Raw genomic sequence first — 27,151 nt, forward strand, 5'->3', positions numbered from 1 at the left:
AATCTCCAGGACACATGGAACTACCCGGTATTCACTGTGGTTCTTTGAGATTTACTTAAAGAACAAATGAATGTCAGCATCATGGGAGGCAGGGCTCAGGGATCAGGAATTTAGAATTATTCTTGGCTATGTAGCAAGCCAAAGACAAGTTTGGGTTACATAAAGCCCTGCTTAAAAACACAAACAAACAAACAAACAATATTGAACTCAAATTGGAAGAGGTGAGTCCAGTCTTAAAATGGAGGACCATAATACAAAGGAACCAGAGCAGCTGAGGAAGCTGTTTATTGGTGGGCTGAGCTTCGAAACCACAGATGACAGCTTAAGAGAACATTTTGAGGAGTGGGGCACACTTACAGACTGTGTGGTTATGAGAGTTCCAGAGGCTTTGGTTTTGTGACCTACTCTTGTGTTGAAGAGGTGGGTGCTGCAATGTGTGCTCGGCCACACCAGGTTGATGGGCGTGTGGTGGAACCAAAGAGAGCTGTTTCTAGAGAGGATTCTGTGAAGCCTGTTGCCCACTTAACGGTGAAGAAAGTTGCTGTTGGTGGTATTAAAGAGGATATGGAAGAATATAAAGTGAGAGACTACTTTGAAAAGTATGGCAAACTTGAAACCACAGAAGTTATGGAAGACAGGCAGAGTGGAAAAAGAGAGGATTTGTTTTGTAACTTTTGATGCTCATAACACAGTTGATAAAATTGTTGTTCAGAAATACCACACTATTAATGGGCATAACTGTAAAGTGAAAAGGGCTCTTTCTAAACAAGAGATGCAGTCTGCTGGATCACAGAGAGGTCATGGAGGTGGATCTGGCAACTTTATGGGTCGTGGAGGAAACTTTGGAGGTGGTGAAAGAAACTTCGGTGGAAGAGGAGGCTGTGGTGGTGGAGGTGATGGTGGAACTATGGTGGTGGTCCTGGTTACAGTAGTAGAAGAGGTTATGGAGGTGGTGGGCTGGGATATAAAAACCAAGATGGTGGAGGAGGAGGAGATGATGGTTACAGTGAAGGAGGAAATTTGGGTGGGGGTAACTATGATGGTGGTGGGAACTATAATGACTTTGGGAATTATAGTGGACAGCAACAATCAAATTATGGACCCATGAAGGAGGCAGTTTTGGTGGAAGAAGCTCAGGAGGTGGCTATGGATCTGGAGGTAAAAGTGGTGAATATGGTAGCAGAAGGTTTTTTTGTTTTTTGTTTCTTAATTTATTATATATAAGCACACTGTAGCTGTCTTCAGACACACCAGAAGAGGGCTGAGCCATCTCTCCAGCCCCAGCAGGTTTTAAAGTAAAACAAATGGCTACAGTTCTTAGCAGGAGAGAGAGAAATGGAGTTGTCAGGAAAGCTGCAGGTTACTCTGAGACAGTCCTCCTAAATGCATTAGAGGAACTGTAACAATCTGCCACAGGAGGAACAATGATCCACAGTCAGAAAAGTTACTGCAGCTTAAACAGAAAACCCTTCCTGTTCAGGGCCACAGTTGGCAAAATGTGATTAATGCAATGCAGTGTCAGTTAGATGTCCATTCCTGAGGTCTTTTCTCTGTTATAGCTTTGTCTTTTTCTTCTCCTTTTCAGTACATCAGGTATATTGCCCTGTAACTTGTAGTAGTGGTACCAGGAATAATAAAATTAAGAAATTTTGGGCTGGAGAGATGGCTCAGGGGTTAAGAGCACTGACTGCTCTTCCAGAGGTCCTGAGTTCAATTCTCAGCAACCACATGGTGACTCACAACCATCTGTAATGGGATCTGATGCTCTCTACTGGTGTGTCTGAAGACAGCTACAGTGTACTCATAAAATAAATACATCTTTTTAAAAAATTAAGAAATTTTTAACTTTTCAATATTTGTACTTCAGATTTTCTACACTTTAGTACAGAAACTTTAACAAGATGCAGTTTTGAAGGTGTTTCTTTATAAGTTAACAAGTAAAGAAGATCATTGTTAATTTACTATCTTATATGGATTTTGCTAAAGTTAACTGTAAAGAAACACCTATTGACTTAATTCTCTCTAGCCCCTTTGTCCTGCTTTTTTGAGGGGATGGAGGGGTGTTGGAATTCTGTAAACCCTACCCCACAGTTACCTGGCAACAGTCAGGTATGTTCTGCCCTACAGTTACCTGGCCCTATAAAAGGGGCTGCTTGCCCCCTCCTCCCTCTCTTGCCCTCTTGCTCTTGCCCTATCCCCTTTGTCCCTCCTCTCACCATAACCCCCCTCCAGATGCTCATGGCCGGCCTCTACTTCTCTACTCCTCTCTTCTCTCTCTGCCCCTACCACCCTCTTACCTCCCTTCCCCATGCCCTGAATAAACTCTATTCTGTACTATACCGTCGTGTGGTTGGTCCCTTGGGGGAAAGGGATTCCCAACATGGGTCCCCCAGAGGCACCCCCCTTGTCCCCAGGTCTCACTGTACCTTCATGGAGCATACCCCATACCCCCTACCTCTTCAGTGGGGGCCGGGGGCAGAATTTACTTTATAGCCCAGGTTGGCCTCAAGCTCAAGAACCAACTACCTTGACTTCCTTAGTGTTAGAATTACAGGTACACTAGAATTTGCAGATACCTGCTACCATGCTTACATGGTGCTCTTGTTTTCAAACAGCTTTATTAAAAAGTAGGACATAGTAGCTCTGTACTCTCAGCGTTCAGGAGTCTGAGGTGACAGGACTGCCAGATGTGTAAGATGAGCCTTGAACAGTCAAGAAAGGTCAGGACTCCAGAGTAGGATTCTACCCTCTCAAACAAACAAAGACATCCTGAGAGCTTTACTGAGGTATAATTAGACTGATAAGCCGTATACAGGGTATCTGTTTCGGAGCTGGGAAGTAAGCAGCTCAGATGCAGACCAGGAGGTGCTAGGACCTTTACTTGGTGCTCACCTCCACCCGGATGAACATACCAAAACCATCTGCCCACTTCTCAAGGTCCTTCCCTGTTCTCTGGTAATAACTCCCAGTCCATTCCAGTCCACCATGTTCTCCATTCTGTTACTGAAGGTCAGTGTTATGTTATTAGAGTTCTACATTCTAGTATTTTAAAAAAGATGTATTATTATATGTGTGTGGACATATGCAAACATGTATCTGCAGAGGCCAGAGGACAGCAGATTCCCTGGAATCAGAGTCATAGTGGGTAGTGCCAGGAATTGAACTTGGGTCCCTCTGGAAGAGAACACTAAACCATCTCTCCAGTTCCTACTCTTAGGATTTCCTAAGCACTTCATGCACAGAACTCACTTATACTCACAATGCAGATGAAGAAACTGCATTGTGAGGCACTGGGAGGGAAAGTGACAGGTCCCAAAGCTGTAGTACAAAAGTAGATGCAAGGAGCCAGCAGGTGTGCTGTCACCAGCACAACTCAGCAGGAAACGTGGGCCCTTCCTTCTCCTCTGCCTGCCTGGGTCCCATCTCCTAACCTCAGTCCCCTAAGCCCTTGAACTAAAAGCTCTTCCCTAAAGTCCTGGCTGTTCAGCACTAAAGCTCAACTGGCAATCTTAAGCATCTCGAGGTCTGCTACATGAGAGCCGCCAGTATGATACGTGTAGCAGCATACCCCAGGCAGGTGGGTGGCGATGACTCACTGTGTAGAATATAGCCTCTTTCTGGGCCCAAGAGAGCTGAAAAATAGCACCAAGCCCTTGAAAGCAAATGCCTGAAATGCTATTTAAACTAAACAAAAACCAGCCTGACACTGGGCTGCTGAGATGGCTCAGCAAGTAAAGGCACTTAACTCCACACCGGATGACCTCAGTGTGACCTCAGTGTGACCTGAGACAAGCACGCACACTAACATTGTATAATGTATGATGCAAACCTGACAGTGAGCAAACCAGGGCAGCTCATGATAACTTCTTTTGATTGAGGGTGACTTGGGATCTCTATGTTTATCTGTCCCTTTGTTCTTCTGGGTGTTGTTTTGGTGGTGTCTGATCCTACTGTCAAAGGAGGAGGAGTTGTCCCCTAGCAATGCTCTGTCTTCTTTAAAGCTTAGACTAGTTTGATATTCCTTAGGTTTTATCAATGTAGTCACAGCTGTTGTAAGCTCATATCTTTTTAAAAAAGATTTATTTATTTTATGTATATGAGCACACTGTAGCTGTCTTCAGACGGACCAGAAGAGGCCATTGGATTCCAGTACAGACGGTTGTGAGCCACCATGTGGTTGCTGGGAATTGAACTCAGGACCTCTGGAAGAGCAGTCAGTGCTCTTAACCATTGAGCAATCTCTCCAGCCTGATAAGCTTATGTTTGATCAAGACACATGACATGCATGTTGGAAATTATCAAACAAATTCATTAGAATAAAATACTTATTAGAAGAGCCTCATCTCCACTTTTTCCTCTATGTCACGGTTTTTCAACCCTGACACTACCTACACTTGGGCCAGATGCCACCGCTTTAAGACTATCCTGTGCACTGTGGGATGTTTAGTGGTGTTATCAGTATCTGCCAACTATGTAGGTAGTGGTAACAACTCTCACTGTTTCCAGTAAAGACAACCGCAAATGTCTTTACATATTGCTCAGAATCTCCTGAGAGCAAAATCACATTAATGCGGAGTTGAAAAAAAAAGAATGGAAATTTTTGTTTTAGTTAATTTACTGACAAAGGTAAAATCTAAATATTGTTTCTGTGGCTTCACCAATTGCTTATAGTAAAAACTAAATGACAAGCAAGCCAGGTGGTGATGCACACCTGTAATCCCAGCACATGGAAGGCAGAGACAGGCAGATCTCTGTGTTTAAGGACAGCCTCATCTACAGAGCGAGTTCCAGGACAACCAGGGCTACACAGAGAATCACTATCTCAAAACAACAAAACAAAGAGACTCTAAGTAGCAAGTAGCTCTCCTGCCAAGTCACTCACGTCTGTGCCAGCTCCCCTTCCAAGCATGATCACCAGCAGAGGTGCAAAAGCCTTGAGGATGAAAGGAAACCTCATCATCTTCCCACCTAGCAGTGGTAGGGACTCAAGAATTAATTAACTTTTGTTTCCTGGAGAAAGGTATTTGTACAAGGTCCTGTGTTGGCAGGGCCAGCAGTTCTGCACTCAAGCTGCACTTTAGAAAGAGCTGGGAGGCTGGCCATTACTGCCCACACTTTAATGTCATCAACCCCTAGAGGATCCTGTTTTCTCTTCCTCCTTTCCTCTATTCTTCCCTTCCTCCCTTTCGTTCTTTTTGGAACGGGGTTTCTCTGTGTGTGTGGTCCTGGCTGTCCTGGGACCCACTCTGTAGCCCAGACTGGCCTAAAACTCAGAGGTCGGCTTGCCTCTGCCACCCTAGAGCCAAGCATGCGCCACTGCCACCTGGCACCAGAGGATACTATTAAATACAAGGTTTTCACTCAGTTAAACTGGAGTGGGATCTGAGAGTCTTGGTCTGAAGAGACTCCCAGGTGATGCCAAAAAACAACACTGTTTAAAGCAAGCTCATGCTCCCCTGAAGCAGGGGGAATAGGGGCTGGTTGATGCAAAAGCCTCCCTGGTGACTTGAGCATGCAGACTGGATGAACCTGACAGGACTAGAAGCTGGCTAGGACTGGCTCACTAGGTAAAGTGCTTGCCTACTGTGCACAAAGACCTAAGTTCAAGGTTCAGTGGCACATATGATAGCACATGCCTGTAATCCTAGCATTTGGTAGGTACAGGCAGAAGAATCAGAAATTCAAGGTCATATCCTTGGCTACACAGTGAGATCAAGGCCAGCCAGGTATACAAGAAACCCAACTGTCAAGATGGTTCAGTGAGTAAAGGCACGTGCTACCAAGTCTGACACCTTAGTTCAATCCCTGGGACCCACATGGTAGAACAAGAGAATAATGAATGACTGCCCCAAGTTGTCCTCTAACCTCTACATGTGTGCTATAACACACAAGTGCATGCCTACACATGCACACACATGCACAATAAATAAAGTGTAATTTTAAAAATAATATTAAAACCAATGCTGGGGCCACTATTCCGAAAGAATAGGCTAAGTGTAGGCTTCACCAGTCACCAGACTTAGAACTTTAGAAGGTAGTTCTCTAGTTTGACACTCCTGGTGCTCCTGCCTCCGCCTCTCAAGCTCTGGAACTGCAGGCATGTGTCACTGTCCCTGGTCTTTTCTTAATATCCCTTGGAAAAGGAACAGAAGCTCCAACACAAATATTTTCCTCAGCTGCAACCTTTGCTTCCTGCCACTGGCAGTCCCAATGCCTCCTGAAAGGGAAGCAGCTCTCAGCTGTCACCTTGAGCTCCCCACAACCTTACCGTTTACGGACAATGTTAATGTTCTTCTCTAGCAGGTCATATCGGATGTACTCGTTGGGTTCAAAATGGCTCATGGCCACCTTGGCCCGTTGGCACAGGACAGAGGCCACATGGTACTGCCGCACACCCAGGGCCTTCTGCAAAACATAAGAAAACAGCACCATCAATGGGTTTGTTTCTCAAGTGTTTATATCTGAAAGATAAGTCCAAAGAGTGGAAAGAAAAAAAAATCAGGTGTCATGAGCTGTTCTGTGACTGTAGCCTTGTGTCCCTTACCTGAAGATGGGTATCTTAGCAGCCACAGAAACATTTCCAAGAGGAGGAAATGGGAGGGCTTCCCAGCAGAGTCACCAGGCTCAAAGTCAAGTTCTACTACACAAGTTACAAGAGCTGAAGGGAATGCCTCATTGTCTAAATCCTAGAGGAGTCTGTAACAGGGACCTATTCAGGAACACCTGTGTGGAAGTTCAAGCACAATGTGTGACACATGACCACATTACAGCTAGAACTCTGCCCACACAGTTCCCTGAGGGTAGAGAAGGGCTCCCTTATGATCTTAGGATTCATGTGTCTCCTGGATGGAAGAATGAATGAAAAAGCCTGCCCTAAGCTTGGTCATTATTAGAGCATCCTTTCAAAGGGTGTTGTATGACCCTTCCGTTTACCATGGGGAACACTTCCTGATTTCTAATGCAAGGCGTGAGTGATGCTGTGCAACCTTTAATGGAGGCTACTGAAGGGGCAGCTTCTCTCAGGGTGACCCTGCCTTGGATTGCTCTGGGAAAAGACAATCACCATGTTGTTAAGACACATAAGCAGTTCAGGGAGAAGTCCACATAGAGAGGAACAATACCAGCATTGCCTGGTAAATAAGCAACTGGCAAAGGAATGCTTCTACTCCAACACAAGCCTTCAGATAACTGCAATCCCAGGTAACATTTGAAAAAAATGTTTGCAGTGCTGAGGGCCTCAGGCATAGAAGACAAGCACTCTACTGCTAAACTACACTGCTCAGCTCATCCAGATTATACCTGCTTAACTGAGGCTGAGCCAGAACTCTGACAGGTAAATGTTGATTGTTGCTTTAAGGTTCTAATTTGAAGCCTGTTTGTTATGCAGAAATGAGTAAACAAGTTAAGATGGAGAATACACTAGTCAATTTTAAAACTCTGGATGACAACATTAACAAAGAAGGTGACCAAGAATAAATAAATTAATCTGTCTTAGGTATGGTTTCTACTCTAAAACACTGTACTGGATGGTTTTGTGTTAACTTGACACAGCTGAAGTTACTACAGAGAAAGGAGCCTCCCTTCAGGAAATGCCTCCATGAGATCCAGCTGTAAGGCATTTTCTCAACTAGTGATTAAGGGGGAGGGCCCAGCCCATTGTGGGCTGTGCCATCCCTGGGCTGGTAGTCCTGGGTTCTATAACAAAGCAGGCTGAGCAAGCCAGGGGAAGCAAGCCAGTAAGTAACATCCCTCCATGGCCTCTGCATCAGTTCCTGCTTCCTGACCTGCTTGAGTTCCAGTTCTGACTTCCTTTGGTGATGAACATCAATCTGGAAGTGTAAGCTGAATAAACCCTTTTCTCCCCAACTTGCTTCTTGGTCATGATTTTTGTGCAGGAATAGATACCCTGACTAGGACAAACACCATGACCAAAAAGCAACTTGGGGATGAAAAGGTTTATTTCCAGATAACAGTCTATCACTGAGGGAAGTAAGGGCAGAAACTTAGGGAGGAACAGATACAGATGCAAGCCATGGAGGAGTGCTGCTTACTGACTGGCTCATCCTGCTTTCTTATGGCGTTCAAGTCCACCAGCCCAGGGGCGGCACCATCCACAGAGAGTGGGGTCTTCCCCATCAATCACCAATCAAAACAATGCTCCACAAGCTTACTCACAGGCCGGTCTAGTAGTAGTGTTTTTTAGCTGAGGTTCCCTCTTCCACAATGACTCTAGCTTGTGTCAAGCTGACATAAACTAGCCAACCCAGAACCCACAGGAAGGACAGTAAAAAGGAAGAAGAAGGCTCTGTCTAGGTGTCCTTCCTATGGGTTCTCTGTGGAGGAGAAAACTGACACTGCTGACTCAGGTCCCTTCAGTCTCCTAGAGGTGATGAATCTCTGTCCGTCCCCACAGCAAAACTCAGTGCAGGTCCTCAGTTGCCATCCTGTTCAGGTCACCCTGTGCTGAGAAAAGGCTACCTCACGAAGCAGTATCCACCCTCACTAATGAATGGCCTTCCCAATGCAGAGTTCAAATCTGCTGGCCCTTCAGCTCAAAGTCCAGCACCAGAGCCTTGCTGTCTGCTTCATTAGCTGATGTAAAAGTCCTGCCCTACCACACATCAAAGGACTTCCCTGTGCCAGGGCATGGAAAAGGCAAAGTATTTCTGCTGCAACTACACCCAGCTGGAACCTCAGAGAACCCTGAGGTTGGGCAGACTGTGATCTGAGTTTGTGTAAGCAGTTTTAGATGACGGAAGCTGAGCGCTCATCTCTTCACAGAGCTGCTGTGAAGACCAGGAGAGACATCAAGCTCTAAGTAGTTTGAGTACTTTTCTTTTTTTAGTGTGTTTATTTTTGATAGTCTCACTATGTAGAACAAGCTGATCTCTGCTTCCCACTGCTGAGATTACGGCACGTGCCACTAAGCCCAGCCTTAGTTTGGGTTCTTCTCACTCCAGTGCACTGATGGCCTGTCCACAGCCCTCTCTGTGTCCAGCACAAATCGCGAAGCTATACAGCTGTGACACAGCTTGCGTCTTCACTAACAGCTTAGTGCAGAAGCAGCTGTCCATGTCTGTACCTGGACCTATCTGTTCAATTTTCCAAATTCCAAAAGACAATCCACATATGCAGAAATGAGCTCAAGTTAGACTACAGGATTCCTATAAGATAAAAGCCAGCATTCCTGAGGAATCTGTGAAACTGGTTCCCATCTGCAAAGGTCATTTCCATTACCTCTGGCAAAAGGCTCCTGTGGCATCTATCAGATTATCAAAGCCTGCAGGCTCCCTCAGTCCCCACTCATAAATATGTTACATATTTCACAGTTCCTACACCAGTGTCCTGACCTTCCCTCCCACAGCTACTCACCCTCCTTATAACCAGCTATTCTTCACTGTTCCTGCACCTCCCCTTATTTTCTCTGTTCCCTCTACTCCCTCTCCTGCTTCCCTAACCCTGGCATGTCAGTCTGCTGGCCATATTCAGTCTACTTTTTGCTCTTTGCTCTGAACTCTTCCAGATGCCACTGACTCTTCTCTCCTGTTTACAAACTTTAACCATATCTTGGAGCAGTCATGTCAGTAGTTTCTTTACTATGTCCGCTCCCATAACTATTTTTGCAAATTGACTACCCTAGCATTAGTTACCTTAGAAACAAAAAATATCAATTCCAGTGTCCAGCCTGGCAGGCAAAACCATAAACTAACCCTAATCACAATGCCATCAGCGAGGAAACAGTTCCAAAAATGGGAAACAGGCTTATGAAGTAACACTGAGCCCCACTGAGATGGCTCAGTGGACATAAGTAGTTGCTATGCAAATCTCATGACCAAAGTTCAATCTCCAGAATTTATAGTAGGAGAGAACCGACTCCCCAAAGCTGTCTATCCTCTGCCCTCCATCTGTGTCACATGTGTGCCATATGGCAGATGTGTAGAGGTAAGAGGACAACTTGCAGGAGTCAGTTCTGTCCTTCTATCATGTGGGTCCTAAGGACTGAACGCAGGTTAAGAATTTAATGACAGGCTCTATTACCCAATGACTCAACTCACTGGTCCAAGAAATTAAAACAATATAAAACAAAACAAAAATCGCTAGCACAACATTAACTGGGCATGGTGGTACTGGAGATGGGAGAATCAGGAGTTTAAGGCCAGCCTAGGCTGTGTGAGACTCTCTCAAATAGTGATGATAATGATTAGAAAACAAGGACAAGAACTATGCTGGGCACTGGATACACAACTCGATGGTAGTGTGTACCTAGTTATTCACAAAACCCTGACCCCATGTTCAGCACCACTATATGAATTGTCAATTCTTTTAAACACTTATTTATTTATTGTATATGAGTGCTCTATCTGTATTTACACTTGCACACCAGAAGAGGGCATCAGATTCCATTACAGATGGTTGTGAGCCACCATGTGGTTGCTGGGAATTGACTCAGTACCTCTGGAAGAGCAGCCAGTGCTCTTAACTGCTGAGCCATCGCTCCAGTCCCATGGATTAATTTTTAAAATGAGTATAACTACTGGGTAACAACAGAATATTTACTGAGTGCCTACAATCCATGAGACAAGTCCTGGTTAAGCTTCTACACACATTACATCCTCTGATCTTCAAAGCCATCTGTGAAGCAATAACTCCTTTGACCTATCTTCCCATGGAGGAAGAGTGACCAAGGCCATATGAGCGGGTGGGGGACCCAAACGCAGCCCAACTCATCTACTTGTCTGTGACTGTCCTAGGCATGTTATTCAAGTCTCTAAGCCTCCCTCACAATTGGTTCGACTTTATAGTACTGAAGAGAAGCCATTCACATGCTCAATCCTGAGTACGGCAGTACCCAGGTCTGTGACTCTAGCACTTTAGAAATGGAGACAAGAGAACAGAGTTCAAGGTCATCCTCAGGTACTTAGCCAGTTTGAGGCCAACCTTGGTTACCAAACTCTGGACTACCAAAGTCCAGGCTTCAAAATAAATAAATGGATGAATGACTCCGCAAAATCCTTAATCCTGGTAGAGATCTGTGAATAACAGCGAACACTGTCCACAACACTTCTACTCTACTAGATCTGTTCTAGGTTTGTGCTGTCCAACGAGGCAGTCTGAGCTACTGCAACTGAACAATGGTACTTTTCATGGGTTTTTGTTACTCTTGTTTATATTTAATATCCGTGTTGAGGGAGATATCCGTCATGGCACGTGTGTGGAGGTCACAGAACAACATGTAGGAGTCAGCTCTCTCCTTCTACCCTGTGGGTTACAGTGATTGACTTAGATGTCAAGTGTGACAGTGGGTACCTTTACCCAACTGTCTGCTGTCCCTTTCCTATTAATTAAAATGTAAATACCACATAGGGACCTAGAGAGTTGGCTCCTTGTCCATGCCTGCCCTCTGAGGCCAAGCTGTTCTCAGGATAACGGTTCCCAGACCCTTGGGACATCAGGATCCCCTGAGTTTGTCAGACTATACAATCCCATCCCCACTCAAGATGACTCGGTCTCTAGGGTAGGGGTTCCCCAGCTATCAGAAGACAACTACCTGTCCTGTTATCCTCCCTAGGGATAGCTGTTGGGTTTTTCAATTATCTACTTACTGGCAAATTTATCCAAGTTTGCTGGCATCTGCAGCCCCAAACAGCCTTATGGCAACAACACAGCAAGTAGACACACTGTATGACACTCAGAATTCCACACACAGTAACATCTTGACTGACATTTTCCTGACCAATTGCTTCTTCACTTCCTCCCTCCCTCCCTTCCTTTTTGAGACAGGGTTTCTTGAAACTCAGTATTAGACCAGGCTGTTCTCACATTCAGAGATCCACCTGCCTCTGGTTCTTGGGGCAGGGACTAAGAGTGCTGACCACCCTTGTCTGTTTTGGGTTTCTGTGGCTGCTTTTGAGAGAAAGTGTCACTATGTAGATTCTTTTACCTACTGAGCCATTTCACTGGCCTGGGTTTTCTTATTTTAAGACAAAGAGTTTCACACTATAGCTCAAGCAGCCCCATAACTGTGTAGCTGAAACTGACCTCAAATTCAAGATGACCCTCTTCTTAAGTGCAGGAATGACAGGTGTGAGCCGCCACACATGCCTTGTATCTGATTTTCTGAACCTGGATGAAAAACCTAATAACCTTGATCCTAATTTGGCATCTTCACTACTAGTGTCTGTCCCTCCAGTCGTTGTGGTCTATAGATATCCTTGTCAGTACCACATGGTCCAACAAGTGAGGCATGGTGTCTCTATCCTGCTGCCAATCTAAAGCATGTTAATATGTCTTAGCTCTCTATTTTATGCATGACATCCCATTAACTTTATTTAAAAACTGGACCTGACTATGTAGTCCAAGCTGGTTTCAAACTCACAATCCTGGCTTACCCTCCCCACAATAGAGTGTGCAAGCTACCCAGTTCACTCATGCATTTTAAATGCTCCACATACTACTCTTAAGCAGCAAGCAAAGTGCAAAAACCCTAGCAGAGTTCTATGAATGCCCAAAGTCTCACTTGCAAGGTCCTTTTGGTTGTGATTAGTGAGGGAGCTTGGTAAGAACAGTGTGACTTCTTAGGGACATTTGACAGATCAGTCAGGTTGTCCCTAACAACAAAACACAAAAGTCAGGGCCAAGTGGCAGTTCAGTATGGTAGCTGTTACACTGGGTTGAACATGAGTACCCAAGAGTATTGACAAACAGATTAGCATTGGCATAATGACACATCTGCCCTTGTGAGCCTGTCTGGTTACTCATGGTTATGTGGCTGGCACATACTGAAAGGCCCAGGCTTCCCAGACACAGCATGTACTCTACTAACTGTGGACCACATCTTATATAATTCTAGGTAAATATTTGATCTCTGCCCCCAGAACAAGAAAGGATGGGAGGACTCTGAAAAGTTATGATTCTCCTGCTCACCGCCAGGCTCCCAGAGGCTGCTAGAAGACTTTCTCCTCACTCAGAGCTTACTATGATACAGACTTTCAGAGTGCTGAACTTGTCTCTCACAGTTCATAAACTGTAGTGCAGTCATTAATACCTTTGCTTAGGGGTCACCTGTCCCTTATAGTGCACAGGGAGAAACTAGTCCTGGGTTCTATAAGAAAGCAGGCTGAGCAGGCCAGGGAAAGCAAGCCAGTAAGCAACATCCCTTCATGGCCTCTGACTAAGACAATTTCCTCTTCTATAACATAAAGGCAAAACAGCAAAGACTGTGAGGGTCAGAAAAAACACACAGTTCTAAAATGTAGAGAAAGGTCCAAGAGTGACAACACAAAGCTGTCAGTGTGAAGAAAAGCTGGAGAACTCCTCCTGGGCCAGTTGCACTTTGTTAGGAGGAAGTTGAAAGATGGCTACAGGAATACCGATGGGGTCAGACCTTGTTATTCCTGGCCATGGCCTCCACAGTTCCAAGGCTCTCTGCTCTCAGCAACTAACTGCTCAGCCCTTCCTGGCAGGGAAACCTAATGAGCAGCTCTGTCTAGGTGGGCAACCCAGGAATGCCTGTCAATCAACACTTTGTGGAGTGGAAGCATCTTCCCACACCTCCACTGCATCTTCTAACAATATTTTCCCACCCCCGGTGATAGGCAACACTTGGCACCTCGCCTAAGCATTTAAGGCTACGCAATTCCCTATTGCTAGCAGGCAATCAGCTAGCTCGGTTGCTATGCAACTGGCAAGAACAAAAGTGGTGCTATACTTTCCAGAGACAAGGAAAAGTACAGCGAAGAGCCAAGCCTCCCCAAGACACAGCCTCTAAATGTCTACCAAAGGCAGCAGGGGTTCCTTTAATAAACAGGCTGATGGCTTCACTCATCCGTCTAATTCTCTTTTGCAGCTGCCTTCAGTAGCATAGTCTGCAAGCTGCATACAAATCCTGAGCCCTGCTCTGGCCTGCAGATTAGGCAGCCAGTGCTACAGCAGCACACTGAGAAGAGTATTCTCCAAAGCTCAAGCGGCCTGTGAGCCCAGCCAAGAACAAAGCTGCGATGTGAGACCCACACCTCTGCCTCACTGGTATCTGGGACAGAAGGCAATCACAGCCCCAAGAGATATACACTGAAACCAGTGGGGGGGGGGGGGGTCAGCCGAACTATTCACCCCATATCCAGCCTACTCTGCAGAGATCTGGCTTCTGCACCCTACCCCCAGGGGAGGGCTCTGGGGAAACAAGTTGGCTGAGTGGTCAAAAGCACTGGCTGCTCTTCCATAGGTCCTGAGTTCAACTCCCAGCAACCACATGGTGGCTCACAACAATCTGTAATGGAATATGATGTGCTCATACAGAAAATAAATCTTAAAAAAAAAAAAAAAGCCCAAGTTCTGTATGTAGTCCAATACATCCTGCACCAACACCTGGCCCTATATCATGCGGGTCTCAATTTCATCATTACAAAAACAGGCTGGAAATGCTGACATTTTAGGGTTACTGTGAAGGACAAATGGGTTAACCCCGGTAAAAGACTACCTAGGACAGACAGATCTCTGAGTTTGAGGCCAGCCTGGTCTACAGAGCTAGGTCCAGGACAGTCAGGGCTACACAAAGAAACCCTGTTGCAAAAAAACAGACTTAAAAAATAGACCTAAGTGACAAGTGAGAGGATCTGAAGTCAGTATGTGGCAACTGATAGGACTCCAGTTCCCCCAGGCCTGAACTCACAGCCCCAACATCTACCTACAACAGCTGTAGGTAGACTAAATATTAATTACCACATCTGGGTGCCAAACCAGAGGCCCAGCACATTCAACTAACTATTGCTTTAGTCATGTATTATAGTATTTAAGTTATTGCTCCCTCGGAGCAAGAGAGGGCTTTCACTGGCCCTCATTTAAAGTCAGCCTCTATAGCTCCATTGGTGAATTCAATGATGTCACAAGGTATTATTTAGAAATATCAACAGGCTGGGCATAATCTCAGTATCTGGGAGAGAGAGGAGGGAAGATGATCTGACTTTAAAGCTAATTTAGTCTATACAGTGAGTTCTAAGCAGCCAAGGTTACACAGCGAGTGAGACTCTTTCTCAAAAAGGGTAGACAGATGGTAGGGTGGCACATCCCCTTACTCCCAGCACTTAGGCAGCAGAGACAGGCAAAGCCAGCCTGGTTTACAGAGTGAGTTTAGGACATCCAAGACTATACAGAGAAACCCTGTCTCAGAAAGGGGGGTGGGGGGAAGAAGACTTAGTCCACAAGGACCTGATTATATTCACACAACCCATGCCAAAAAAAAAAAAAAAAAAAAAAAGCTGAGTGTGAGCTAGAGTTGGCTTGGTGGTGGTTAGGGGCACTTGTTGCTCTTGCAAAAGACCCAGATTTGATTCCCAGCTCATACAAGGTGGCTTACAAACATATGTAATGCCAGTCCCAAGGGACCAACACAGTCTAACCTCCTTGGGTGCTAGCTAGGCACATATATACATACATACACAAAACAAATAAGCTGGGCATGGTGGTAGCAGGACCGTGGTGATCCCAGCACGCAGGAAGCAGAGGCGGGCGGGTCTTGGCGGGTCTCTGAGTTTCAGGACAGCCAAAGCTACACAGAAAAACCGTGTCTGAACAAACTAAAAACAAACAACAGTAACAAAAAAAAAAATCTTAAAACAAACAAAAACCTAGGAGGTGGCAAAACCTGTAATCCCATTTATGTACTGTGTGTACATATGGAGTCAGAGAATATCTTACAGGAAACAGTTTTCTCCTTCTATCGTGTTGGTGACAAGCCCATATCCACTAAACCACCTCACCAGCTATAGACTCTATCTTTTAAATGAAGGAGCTAAAGATAAAAACCCTGGACAACAGAGCTTTCAGTTGGCTGTGTGTGTGTGTGTGTGGTGGTTTGAGACAGAAGCTAACATACCCTATGTGCCTTATCCCACACCTGATCGTCCTGAGTATCTGACACACTCAACCACATAACTATCCAGTGAGATAAAGTAATATGCCCATTTTGCAGATGAGGAACCTGAAGATCTTAACTGCTTTGGTTCCATCATCCCAGTCCTGATTCCAAAACTGGTCAGCTCTCGCTTAGACCAAGCTTTGTAATGACTCAAGAAAGCTCTTCTCCATGCCTCCCAGGAACTCCAGCATAGCTTCTACAGGTACACTGTGGGACACCCTATAGAGTTCTGTGTCTAGTCTCAATGTTGGGAAAGGACTACTCATAAAAAACTGGCATTGACAAGGTAGCTCAGGAGGTAAAGGTATTTGCTGCCAAGCCTACTGACCTGACTTAAATCTCCAGAACCCAAATGAGAGAACTGACTCACAAAACTGTCCTCTAACATGAACACTCATTGTAACACAGACATACCCCTTTCCCTCAACCCAAAATAAATATGTAAAATAAAATGAAAAAGAGGAAAAAGAGAAACTACACCATTTTTTTCAATCTTGTCAGGGTCTCATGTATCCCAGTCTAGTCTCAAACTTGCACACAAACAAGTATGTTTGTGTGTGCTAGAGCATACACATGCGTACGTACATACACACACACACACACGTATACACACACACACACACACACACACACACACCTCCTCCTCTACTAGCACTTTAGTCTTAGATATCCCAGGTCTCTAGGATCCAAATAGAGGCAAACAGTCTCTGACCTCTGATGGCCCAGCACTTACAGAGCAACTCATTATTCTCCTCAAGCATAAATCAGTAATGCTATTCCATGATTTAAAATGGTCCAGTGCTGGGGCTGAGGAGACAGCTCAGTAGTTAAAGAGCATTAGCTGCTCTTTCAGAGGACTTGGGTTCAATTCCCAACAGCTCATAACTATCTGCACCTCTGGCTGCAAGAGATCTGATGCCGACTTGGCCTTCATGAGCACTGTATGCATATGGACAGACAGACAGACAAACCACACATGCAAGTAAAATAAAAACAGTATTATGCCACCACCAAGCATAACCAAATCTCTTTATCTACATGGTAATTGTGGTCTCCCCTCTTCCCTTAGTCTCAAGGGCGTTGAGGCTATAGGCAAGTGCCACTGTACCTGGCTTAGCTTTCCTAAGCTTGTTGACTTCACACTCCCAAAGCCTTGACCAGTGCTAGGCAGCAAGCCTGCAGTGAACATCTTAGAAGCAGTTGGTTCAGATAGCAGTGCTGTGTTCTGCTAGTCCTCAGCATCGGATGCTAAATCTGAGATCTAAAGTTGGTCCACTAGTGAATTTACAAACGCTTTCAATTTAAAGCAACAGTTGATCCCAGGAAATCATCACAGTGATTAAAATTCAAAGAAAGGGGTTTTGTGTTTTTGGTTTTTTTAACATGAAATGAAGCAGAAAACTTGTGCAACAGATGTCAGACTTTTTCATAGTTAACTACTCTTCTAGAATTTCATGCAAGAAGTTGCATGATTTCCCCAAGATCACACCAGAACCCAAATCTCAGTACAAGACAAAGCCAAACACCTTTTATTTATCTATAGTCAAATGCACAAAGATAAACATTAAAACCAAAGAATAAATATGCTTTTAAAAGGATCTCATTCTCTATTTTCTTAATTTTGCTGCTAATCTCTCTACCTGGTAACAAGCACTGTCAAAAACAATAGGATGGGCGGGGAGACCGAGGTCCCAAACAGGATGCATTAAGTTATGGAGCTAGTGGTACCTTGGTCCAAGACTGAGTCTTACTGCCAGAGAACAGTACACTGCAAGCTGCTGCCCTCCAGATTTGGAATCAGAAATGTGCAGATCCAAACCACATCAAATTTATCAAAATTAATGATAAAATCCTATCGCCATTTACCTTATTTAAAGGAGTATATGGAACTCTTACTGGTGTCAGGTAGGGTTTTAAATACTTTGCAACTGTTACTTGATTAAAACAGATGTATTAGAGCATCTGAGAGAGGAGGCAACAGGTAAAGAGAATTGGAGTAACTTACTGAATGTCACAGTTACTTAGTACTAAAGCCAGAATTTAAACCCAGGCATTTTAATGTATGAGTTGATGCTATTAACCTTCCTGCTGCATTGCCTCTGTTTCTTCACCTGAAACCCTGCTGCTCACAGGTATGTGTCATCCTGGAGACATGAGCAATGACTGGTACATGTAAGCTAAATGCTATTGGTAGTGGCAGGACTGATATCAGCTGTCCTGAACCTTCCATCACATTTGGTCCAGCCAAAGATGAATAAATAATCAAGCTGAGAAAGATCTCTGAAGGTTAATTATAATATGCATACACTCCACAAGAACTGGGACTAAAGACTAGACATGACTCAGTGGTGAAAATCACTGCTGTTCTTCCAAAGGACTCCCAGCACTCACGTGGTGGCTCACAATGATCTGTCATCATTCCAGTTTCAGGGGGTCTGATTCTCTCTGGCTTCTGTGAACACTGCATGCATGGACACAGTACACACACATACATGCAGGCAAAACACTCATACACAAAAAATAATAAAACCTCACATACACTGAAAAAGAAAACAAAACAGGGGTTGTCTTCTTACTAATTTTTCTACTGGCTACGGTTGTATATGCCTCAACTCAAAACACTCGGGTGGCTGAGGCAAGAGAATCAAAAATTCAAGGCTGGCACAAGCTACACAGTAAGAACCAGTGTCAAAAACAAAAACCAAACAAGAAAAAGAGAAAAAAAGAAAAAGCCAATAATGTCTATGAAGTAATGAGATTGACCAGACAGCTATCAGGGTAATAAATATATATAACTTCTCAAAAGCATGCAGCATAGATTAGGTAAATGAGAGCTGTTCTCAGAGTGCAGTGTTACTAGACATTGCTTGAGTCAGCCTGGTTACTGGGATGCACTGGTAGATTGAAAAGGACAGAATACTACTCATTCACCTTAGCAGGATGAACACAGAAGGAGACTGATTTTAATCCTGACTGCAACAGTCATCCAAGCTCTCAAGGTCTTAGACTCTCCACATTCAAGAGGTTGAAATACATCATTGCAAACACACTCTAATTCCTCATAATTAAGTGCTCAATAAAGTTTAATGAACACAATCCACATTGATAGACAAAGAACTTAGAAAGTTATGTGTACAAGGTCATGGATCATGGGAGGCCATGAACTATAGCCCAGATCTCTTTCTACACCAATCTAACACACTTTCCAAGGTCCAAATGTCACTTTATTTTGTTCTTCCAAACTCAAAGGTCATTTATCCCATTAAATATTCTTTGCCTGACTCCACTAAATCATAGGACAGCAGGGCCAGGACAAAACTCATCATACTATCTGAAGAATCAAAAGAACCAAAGATAATTTAGCTGCAAATCCCTTTCACTGACCAAAAGTGAAGAAGTCAGATGATTTCTTCAGATAAATGAATTTGATTTCACAGTTTGATTTTAAGTAATTTGATAAAGAAAACCTCATTCTTTTTAAAATTATTAATTCTATGGTCAAAGTTGGTCTAAAGCAAATTCACAAAAGTAATCATAAAAGGTTGCCAGAAAATGTCTACAGGTATTTCATTGCTTTCTTTTTATTAACAATAAAATACATACTTTACAGTAAACTTAACCTTATACCTTCCTAGGACTGTCAGGTTAGGAGTGGAAAACCATCTGACAAGCATGGTCAATTTTCTAGATGTCTCATAACAGTCAAGGTCAAACTGTTCAGTCTTCTCGTCTTTCCACTTAGTATCTGGAAAGCAACTAACTGTGACTTCAAAATACATGATTCTGTATTCTGACAAATACAAAGGATCACACCTGGGTTCAGAAAGTTCTGTGACATTAGGCTGCCATAAGCAAGAAGAAGAGAGGGCCTTCAGGGTCACTGCTTGAACTATGACACTTTAGTGACACCATGAAAGCCACTACTTCGTCTGCTTTCTTCCAGATTTTCCATTTATCAAGTTGGGGGAAAAAAATTAACTGACATCTATGTCGTCAGATAAAATATCTGTAACATTAGTAAACAGTCTTAACACCTGGTGCAAAGGTAAGAAGGCGCTGTTATCGCGACTATTTATTATGGTGGGGCCCAGAATACTCCTTTGCATCTATGACCCCGAGTGTCCTCAAAGGGTAGCATGGATATAACTTCTGCAGACTCCAGGCCCAGCAACCACGGATACATAAGGCGAGCAGGTCTAAGCTACTGATGGAAGTGAAGACTTCAAGCACCCGACTTAGAGGAACCCACAACCACCGCGCCCCCCAATCACCTTGTCTTCACCTTGAGGAACAGAAAACCACCCTGGGGGAACAGGGAATTCAGCCCTCAAAAGACAAGGAGTGCCTCCGCCCTTGGCCAGGCTGCAACTGCTTAGACTCAAGCTTCCCGGCGAGCGGGGACGGGGACTCGGAACTGACTGTGCCAGGGACGCCTTGACCTAGGACAACGCAGTAACGGCCAAGGGCGCTGGGCCTGCAACCGCGACACGGGCAAGAAAAGTCAGCCTCGGGTCGACCTTGCCTCGCCTGGCCTCATCTACAGCCGCAGGCAAGGAAGGAGGCTCCCCGCCCCCGTAAACCCAAGTCTCTGAGCTCGCTCACCTGCAGCCGAGCGACCAGGAGGCTGTAAGGCGCCATTTTGTGCACTGACAAAGATGAGGTCGCATGAGAGTGACGTGCAGATGGCGCTCTTAAAGCATTGGGAGGGGGCGTGGCTTATAGAGACGCGTCACCGTGACGGTGAGGGGAATCTTCCTTCCTGAGCCAGAGTCCAGAAAGCGCAGTGGGCGGGGCTTGCATAACAGGAACAGGGCGTGGAAGGAAAAGCCACCGGAAAAATGCCAGCTTGGCGTTCGGCGCTGTCACCTTTGCACTTGGCAGTGGAAGCTGGAGGGAAGTCAGGGGTTCAAGGTCATCCTTCATTCCATGGAAGACAACACACCCAAATCTACATACTTTGCGGAAGCATGCAAGAATTCCTACCCTCAAACCCCAACACAAAAATGAACATATGTAGAAATTTTATACGAGAACAAATTTCAGTTTATGAATCCAAATCTGGAAGAAAAAAGAATTTTATTCAAAACCTTTGGTGCACTTGCTAGGGCCCGACGAGTAAACTCTCGCGAGAACTAGCGAGATTTTAGTGCCCTCGAGGACAAAGGCTGACGGACAGCTTGATGGCCAATCAACGAGAAGTGGAAGTAGCAACGGTGTAGGTTAAAGGTCGGACGGAAGTCCTCCACGCTTCCGGCCGCCGGCTTGGAAAAGAGTTATGGCTAAACATCATCCAGATTTGATTTTCTGCCGCAAGCAGGCCGGTGTTGGTGAGTTGGAGGCCTGCTCCGTTCGGTTTGAGTGGGATGGTATCAGAAAGTGGGGACTAGGGACTTTCACCTCCTCTATAGGGCTTTGGTTTGGAGGCTCCACGTTTCGCGCCTTATGGTCCCTGGGTATTCCAGAAGCGCGCACCGGGTTGTGGCTTCTCACAAGAAGTCAGGAGCGCGCGACTGGGAGCTTATGGCTGGCGGTAGCGTCTGTGCCAGGTCTGGAAAAGCCGTTCTAGATTGCCTTGGCCTTTGAAGGATTTCGGATAGCTTTTTTTCCTTTTTCCGTTGTTTTTGTTGTTGTTGCCATGGCTTTGGTGTAAAGCAAAATCAGCAGCGTAGGCCGGGGGTGGTAGCGCATGCCTCAGCACCTGCGAGGCTGGAAGATTGCTGCGAGTTTGAGGCTGGCCTGAGCTTAAAAGAAGTTCCAGACTAACTCAAACTATACAGTGGGATTCTGTCTCAAAAAGTAGTGGGTGGGGGGGACAATGGAGAGGGAGAATATCCTGTATGACTCACTGTAGGCACTGCTACCTGCCCCATCCTCTATACTCAGCTTGACGAAAAACTTTCTTTCTGCATCACAACCTTAATTTTAACGATGTGTTTTACCGTCTTTGATCTTGCAGCTATCGGAAGACTGTGTGAAAAATGTAAGCCGAACACACCCTCTCACGACTTGCCTTCCTTACTCTTTGAAGAGCCATCAATTCAGAGGAACAGCAAAGAAGCCTTAAATAGATATCCCAGGCTGCAAAGGGCACTGTATACCTGGCTGCAACCAAAGACTCCCCCCACCATCCTCCCACTTAAACTTGCAATTTTTAATACATCACATTTAGGTTTTTAAAAAATGTTTACTTTTGGACAGTAGGATTTGTCAGAGTAGTGGGTACCTTCCCAGCCCAATGTGTGTGCAAAAAGGACATGCAATTTGTTGACAGTAACTACATAGACTTAATGGCTCCCAGAGAATATTCCAAACTGCATGCCTTAATTAACTGAGGTAGATACAGGCTATGGCTTATGCTGTCAAGTCTTCAAGACACTGTCAAAAGGAGACTGGGTATTTCCCACATAGGGCAGAGGGAAGATCTTAGGGAAGTAATTGCTATTGAATATAACTCAGTTTTCCTGTCTCTCCAGGTGATGGCAAATGTGTGATCTGTGATTCCTACGTGCGTCCCTGCACCCTGGTTCGCATATGCGATGAGTGTAACTATGGATCCTACCAGGGCCGATGTGTGATCTGTGGAGGTCCCGGGGTCTCGGATGCCTACTATTGTAAAGAGTGCACCATTCAGGAGAAGGATGTGAGTGTAGACTGAGCCTTCTACCTGGTCTCTCTTCCTTTTACTTTGAACCATTCTGCCATCCACATGGCCATCTGTTCTGGCATTGCAATGTTCAGCTGGTTATCTAGGTGATTTCTTCAGGCCTGTGAGCCAAGCTGGGTGTGGCCTGATAAAGAGCAGTTATTCTGTCTCAAGGGCAAGTCTTTATAAATACCAAGTTTGAAGAACTTTTCCATGTTCCTTTGATGCCGCATGTGTGGCCATTGGGACAACCAGGGTCTCTTCTCCCTTATACTCTGGTCTTGGTGGTTGAATGCAAATTGTTAGGCTTGGCAAGTGTTTGCCTGCTCCCTTAGTTAGGTTAGGTTTCTTATTGATGATACAGTAATTCAAAGCAGCTGAGAAAGGCAAAAGGTTTGCTTCTCCTACACCTCTGGGTAATAGTCTATCATCAGGGAATCACTCCTTATTGGCTTGCTCCCTCACAGTTTGCTCAGCTTGCTCTCCTGCTGGGCTCTTCCATACCTGTCATTAATCGAGAAAATGTACCACTGGTTGATCTAGTGGGTTTTTCTCAGTTGCGTTTTCCTCTTTTAAAATGACCCTAGTTTGTGTGGGACTGACATAAAGTTAGCCAGGATCCCTGCTGAGTCGTCTTGGCAGCTCGGTTTTATTCTTAGCCACATATAAGATCCTATGTTTGTGTACTATCAAGGACATAGGCGGTGTGTAGTAGGTACTCGGTGGTTCTGCCTGTCTTCCTCCTCTTACAGACATAGGTGTCCGTGTTTCTAAAATGGTCTGGAACTGAAGATTCTCCTGCCTCAGCTTTCTGAGTGCAGAGATTACAGATTTGTGCCAACACATACACGCACACGGTGGTTCTCTTGGGCAGGGATGTGGGGTGTAGTTGCTGCTGGGGTAGTCTTGCTCTGTGGCCTACACTGGTCTAGTGCTCATTATGTACTCCAGGGTGGCGTCCAACTCACAGCAGTCCTCCTGCCTCAGCCAGCCTCTTAGGTAACAGGATTACTTGCCCAACTTGGTTGTCTTAAATCTACTGTGATAAAGGACAGTTTAGGTAGATATGGTGGCTAAATTGATTTAGGGATAGTTATAGTTGATACCAGCTTTAAGTAAAAAGAATGGTGTCATGTAGAGAATTGGTTGCTGGACTTGTGTTTTTGTTTCTTGACTGTGGTGTGGAGAGGAAATGTATAGGTTGCTCAGTTCCCTGAGCGAGGTTCAGTGAGGGGTCTGTAAATAAGACTAAAAGCAAGCTTAATCCTGCTCTTAGAACAGTACTAGCAACAAGGCATTGCTTCTCCTGTGACAGAATAAAGGGAAGTAGTGTCCCAGGCTGTCTGGCTAAACCTTGTCTCCACATTATACCATGTTGTCCTTTCCTGGGTTCTTGGTATGTGCTCATATTAAAGCACAGCCACACTTGGGAGGGGGTGGGGTTCTGTATGGTACAGAGGATGGTGATACACAATAGCTGCCCTCTGTTGTGAATGACTAATAAAGAGAGGGAGTAAATAGAAAGCAGGAGGTAGATAGTAACACATCCTCAAATTGAGGCCTCACCACATCCAACAGAACTTGCCTGGTAAGCCACATTTAGGCATTTGGCTAGGGTTCCCAATTGGAAGCTTTTACTCCATCAGTGAGCTTCTCTTACTCCCCGTAGACATTTTTATACCATAGGGTAAACCTCTTGGAAGTGGTTTGCCTTCTTGCTGATCTCTTGAGACTTCAGTGTTTTGTTTCTTTCTTACATGTTTACCTGTGTGTGGGCATGTGGTGTCCAGAAAACAACTTTGCCTGGAGTTTCTCTTCCCTCGCTGACAAGTGCTTTGGCCCACTGAGCCATCTTGACAGCCCAGAGCTGCAATAAACCCTTACCTGCTTGCTGTTGTTCCCTTCTGTGTTAGAGAGAGCATGGTGGGCAGTCTGACCCAGGATGGAAGGTTAGACCACCTGAAGACCGGTTTATGGGAGTTTAATCCACATCATTTGGGAAAAGGAGAAAGTAATGAAGTCATAACTTCAGTTGGTTTGAACCCTCCCTGCCCTAAACACTTTGAATTATCTGTGACAACTAGAACTAGATTAATCAAATTCTGTCTTTACAGATTCTGTGGTTCTGGTCCTCTACCTCTCCTTTTCTCAGGTGTAGGTAAGCAGGGCCTAATTTTGTAGTTCAAGGACGATACTCCATTTTGGTGCTACCCCTAGAATGTGTTCCTGGGAGATGTGCTTGTGTCATGGAAAAAAGAGGTTCACACAGTTCTTAAGCTAAAGGGGCCGTGTAGAAGCAACAGTTTGTTGGGCTTTCACAGATACAGCTAGAGTCTGTATCCAGCTTAAGCTGGGAACCAGGGAATAATTACTAAATGGTAATTGCCCTCCGACTTGTCTGCATCCATCATGTGATCTGATACCTTTGGATCCTCATCCCTGAGAATTATTTTAGACATCACTTCACCTACTTAGCATTATACAGGAATGTTCTGAGGATACTTGAGCTCTAGCTCACAATTACTTGGCACTAGTTTCCAAGGAATACAAAGCAGTACCGTGACATGATCCAGCCTCTCATCCTTACTGACAGATGATCATGTAGGTGACGTGCCCGGGCTTTCTCCTGTGCAGAAATCTTCCTAAGGCAGAAGCCACTCTCCTTATTGTTCGCTTCTTCTGCAGCCTTTATAATTTATAAGGTAGTTAATTAGGTCAGTAAGCTTAGAGTTTTTCAAAACCTCAGTAATGAGGGCTCCAGCTGGGCATGGTGATGCATGCCTGTAATTCTAGTACATGGTATGCTGAAGGGGAAATTGCCAGTTTAAAACTGGTCTAGGGCTAGGCAGTGGTCCCACACACCCTTAATCCCAACACTCAGAGGCAGAGGCAGGCGGACCTCTTGAGTTTGAAGCTAGCCTGACATACAAACTGAGTTCCAGGGCAGCAAGGACTATACAGAGAAACCTTGTCTCGAAAAACCAAAAATAAAAACCAGTCTGGGATACTGTATCTTACAAGACAAGAAAGTCTACCAGAAGACCAGTGTCTTTAGGCCATGGTACCAGAGGACTGATTTGTACATTCTCATAATGTGACAACAAACAGATTGCCTTGATCCCAATCCCAGGAAGACAAGAAAAGTATTTTTATTTACTTTGAGGTATGGTGGTTGGACCTAGGATTTTGCACAATCTGTCCTGGGTCCTCTAGACTAGCACCCAGACCTCTGAGCCAGGTCTTCAACACCCAAGTTTCTCTAATGAGGATTGAAGTACTAAGGACTAAGATACTGACGGCTAAGAGTCAGCTTGAAGTTGCAGGTGGTTGTAATACTGATAGAATATTAAGTGAGGTAGAAGGCAGTGTGGTTGTGCTGATGTCCCCATGCTTAGCGTGTGCACTGCACTTCCTCCAACCACTTCACTGTTACTTCTCAAACTGAAAACATCTTTTTCCTTTGTCGTCTTGCTATTTCTACTTTTTACCTGGTTTATTTTATTTAGGATAACTGGGAAGTTAAACATTAAACCTAAAAGCTATAAAATGGTCTTTAAGGGGCTGAAAAGATGGCCCAGTAAATATAGGCCTTTACTATTAAACCTGACCCCGAGTTTAGTCCTCAGAACCCACATGTCCTGAGCTCTTTGCACACACCTTGATGTGCATATGCACACACATTCTAAATAAATGTAAAGTTTTTTTTAATTTAAGAAACTCTTTGAAAACTCATAAAAGAGCCAGGCTGTGGACACACCCTTGGTTCCAGAACTCAGGAGGCAGAGGCCGGCAGATAGGGTCTTTATCTTTTTGGTTGAGGGAGATGTTGGGGATTAAACACAAGGGGCCAAGCAGTTGACTATGGAGCTAAGGGCACCAAGGTGAACAGTTAATGCTTCTCCAACTTCTGGGCTAGGTTTTATCTTAAGTCTCTTAAGACAATTTCAAGGCCTTAAAAACTAAAAACTCTATTCTGTTTTTCAGAGAGATGGTTGCCCAAAGATTGTCAATCTGGGGAGCTCTAAGACAGACCTGTTCTATGAACGCAAAAAATACGGCTTCAAGAAGAGGTGATGGGTAGGTGGCTCCTTCCACCCCCATCAAGATGCTGCAGCTGCCAGAGAAGACACCTACTACCACCAGCAGAAAGGGAATAGAGCTCAGAGTGTCACCAGAGCAGCCTGCTAGTGCTAGTGTCCTGGCCTCGCCACCCCTTCTTTCCCTCCCTGTGTTGCTGAGGTGGAAGCGAGTTCCCATAGAGCACTCTCACAGACTGGAGGAGGCAGCACCCATTTGGTCTACAGTTTCCTTTTTGTTTTTACTTGGAAAAGAAGACTGCTCTCCACGTTGATCCTTTCCACTCCAAACCTTCAGAAAAAGTCTGTGTGTGGCTTTAGCAATGAAACTGTCATGTCAGAAGTGTGGTCTTGCAGCAGCTATGATGGGGTTGTCCTGTGACCCTCAGTGTGGCCAGATGCCATCAGAACAATAATGTGACTTGACACTTCCCAGGTAGTGTTGGGTTCCTGTTGTTTTCCTTCTTATAAATTGGAAGTTTCTGTTATTCCAATAAAGTTGAGTATTTTCTTGCAGTT

General features: G+C 44.8%; 2 protein-coding genes and 1 pseudogene across 3 annotated transcripts in view; 2 read left to right on the plus strand and 1 right to left on the minus strand.

Moving 5' to 3' along the window:
* Positions 1 to 20,604, minus strand: part of ACO2 (aconitase 2) — a 37,301-nt gene extending 16,697 nt beyond the window's left edge. The window contains exons 1-2 of the mRNA XM_080938991.1: positions 20,516 to 20,604; positions 6,269 to 6,405 (exon numbers count right to left, since the gene is read on the minus strand). Coding sequence (XP_080795117.1) covers positions 6,269 to 6,405; positions 20,516 to 20,551 — 173 coding nt within the window. The 5' untranslated portion in view covers positions 20,552 to 20,604. The remainder of the gene's footprint in view (positions 1 to 6,268; positions 6,406 to 20,515) is intronic.
* Positions 239 to 1,616, plus strand: LOC308438102 (heterogeneous nuclear ribonucleoprotein A3-like; annotated as a pseudogene). Its single transcript has 2 exons — positions 239 to 1,186; positions 1,586 to 1,616. The product of its transcript is annotated as a heterogeneous nuclear ribonucleoprotein A3-like (transcript).
* Positions 20,605 to 21,150: 546 nt separating the features above from the next.
* Positions 21,151 to 27,148, plus strand: PHF5A (PHD finger protein 5A). Its single transcript, XM_080939932.1, has 4 exons — positions 21,151 to 21,240; positions 21,870 to 21,893; positions 22,387 to 22,553; positions 26,541 to 27,148. The coding sequence occupies exons 1-4, from the start codon at positions 21,189 to 21,191 to the stop codon at positions 26,628 to 26,630; spliced, it is 333 nt and encodes a 110-aa protein (XP_080796058.1). The 5' UTR covers positions 21,151 to 21,188; the 3' UTR covers positions 26,631 to 27,148.
* The last annotated feature ends 3 nt before the right edge of the window (positions 27,149 to 27,151 follow it).

The sequence above is a fragment of the Micromys minutus genome, assembly GCF_963924665.1.
Source record: "Micromys minutus genome assembly, chromosome: 27".
In the NCBI taxonomy this organism is placed as follows: Eukaryota; Metazoa; Chordata; class Mammalia; order Rodentia; family Muridae; genus Micromys; species Micromys minutus.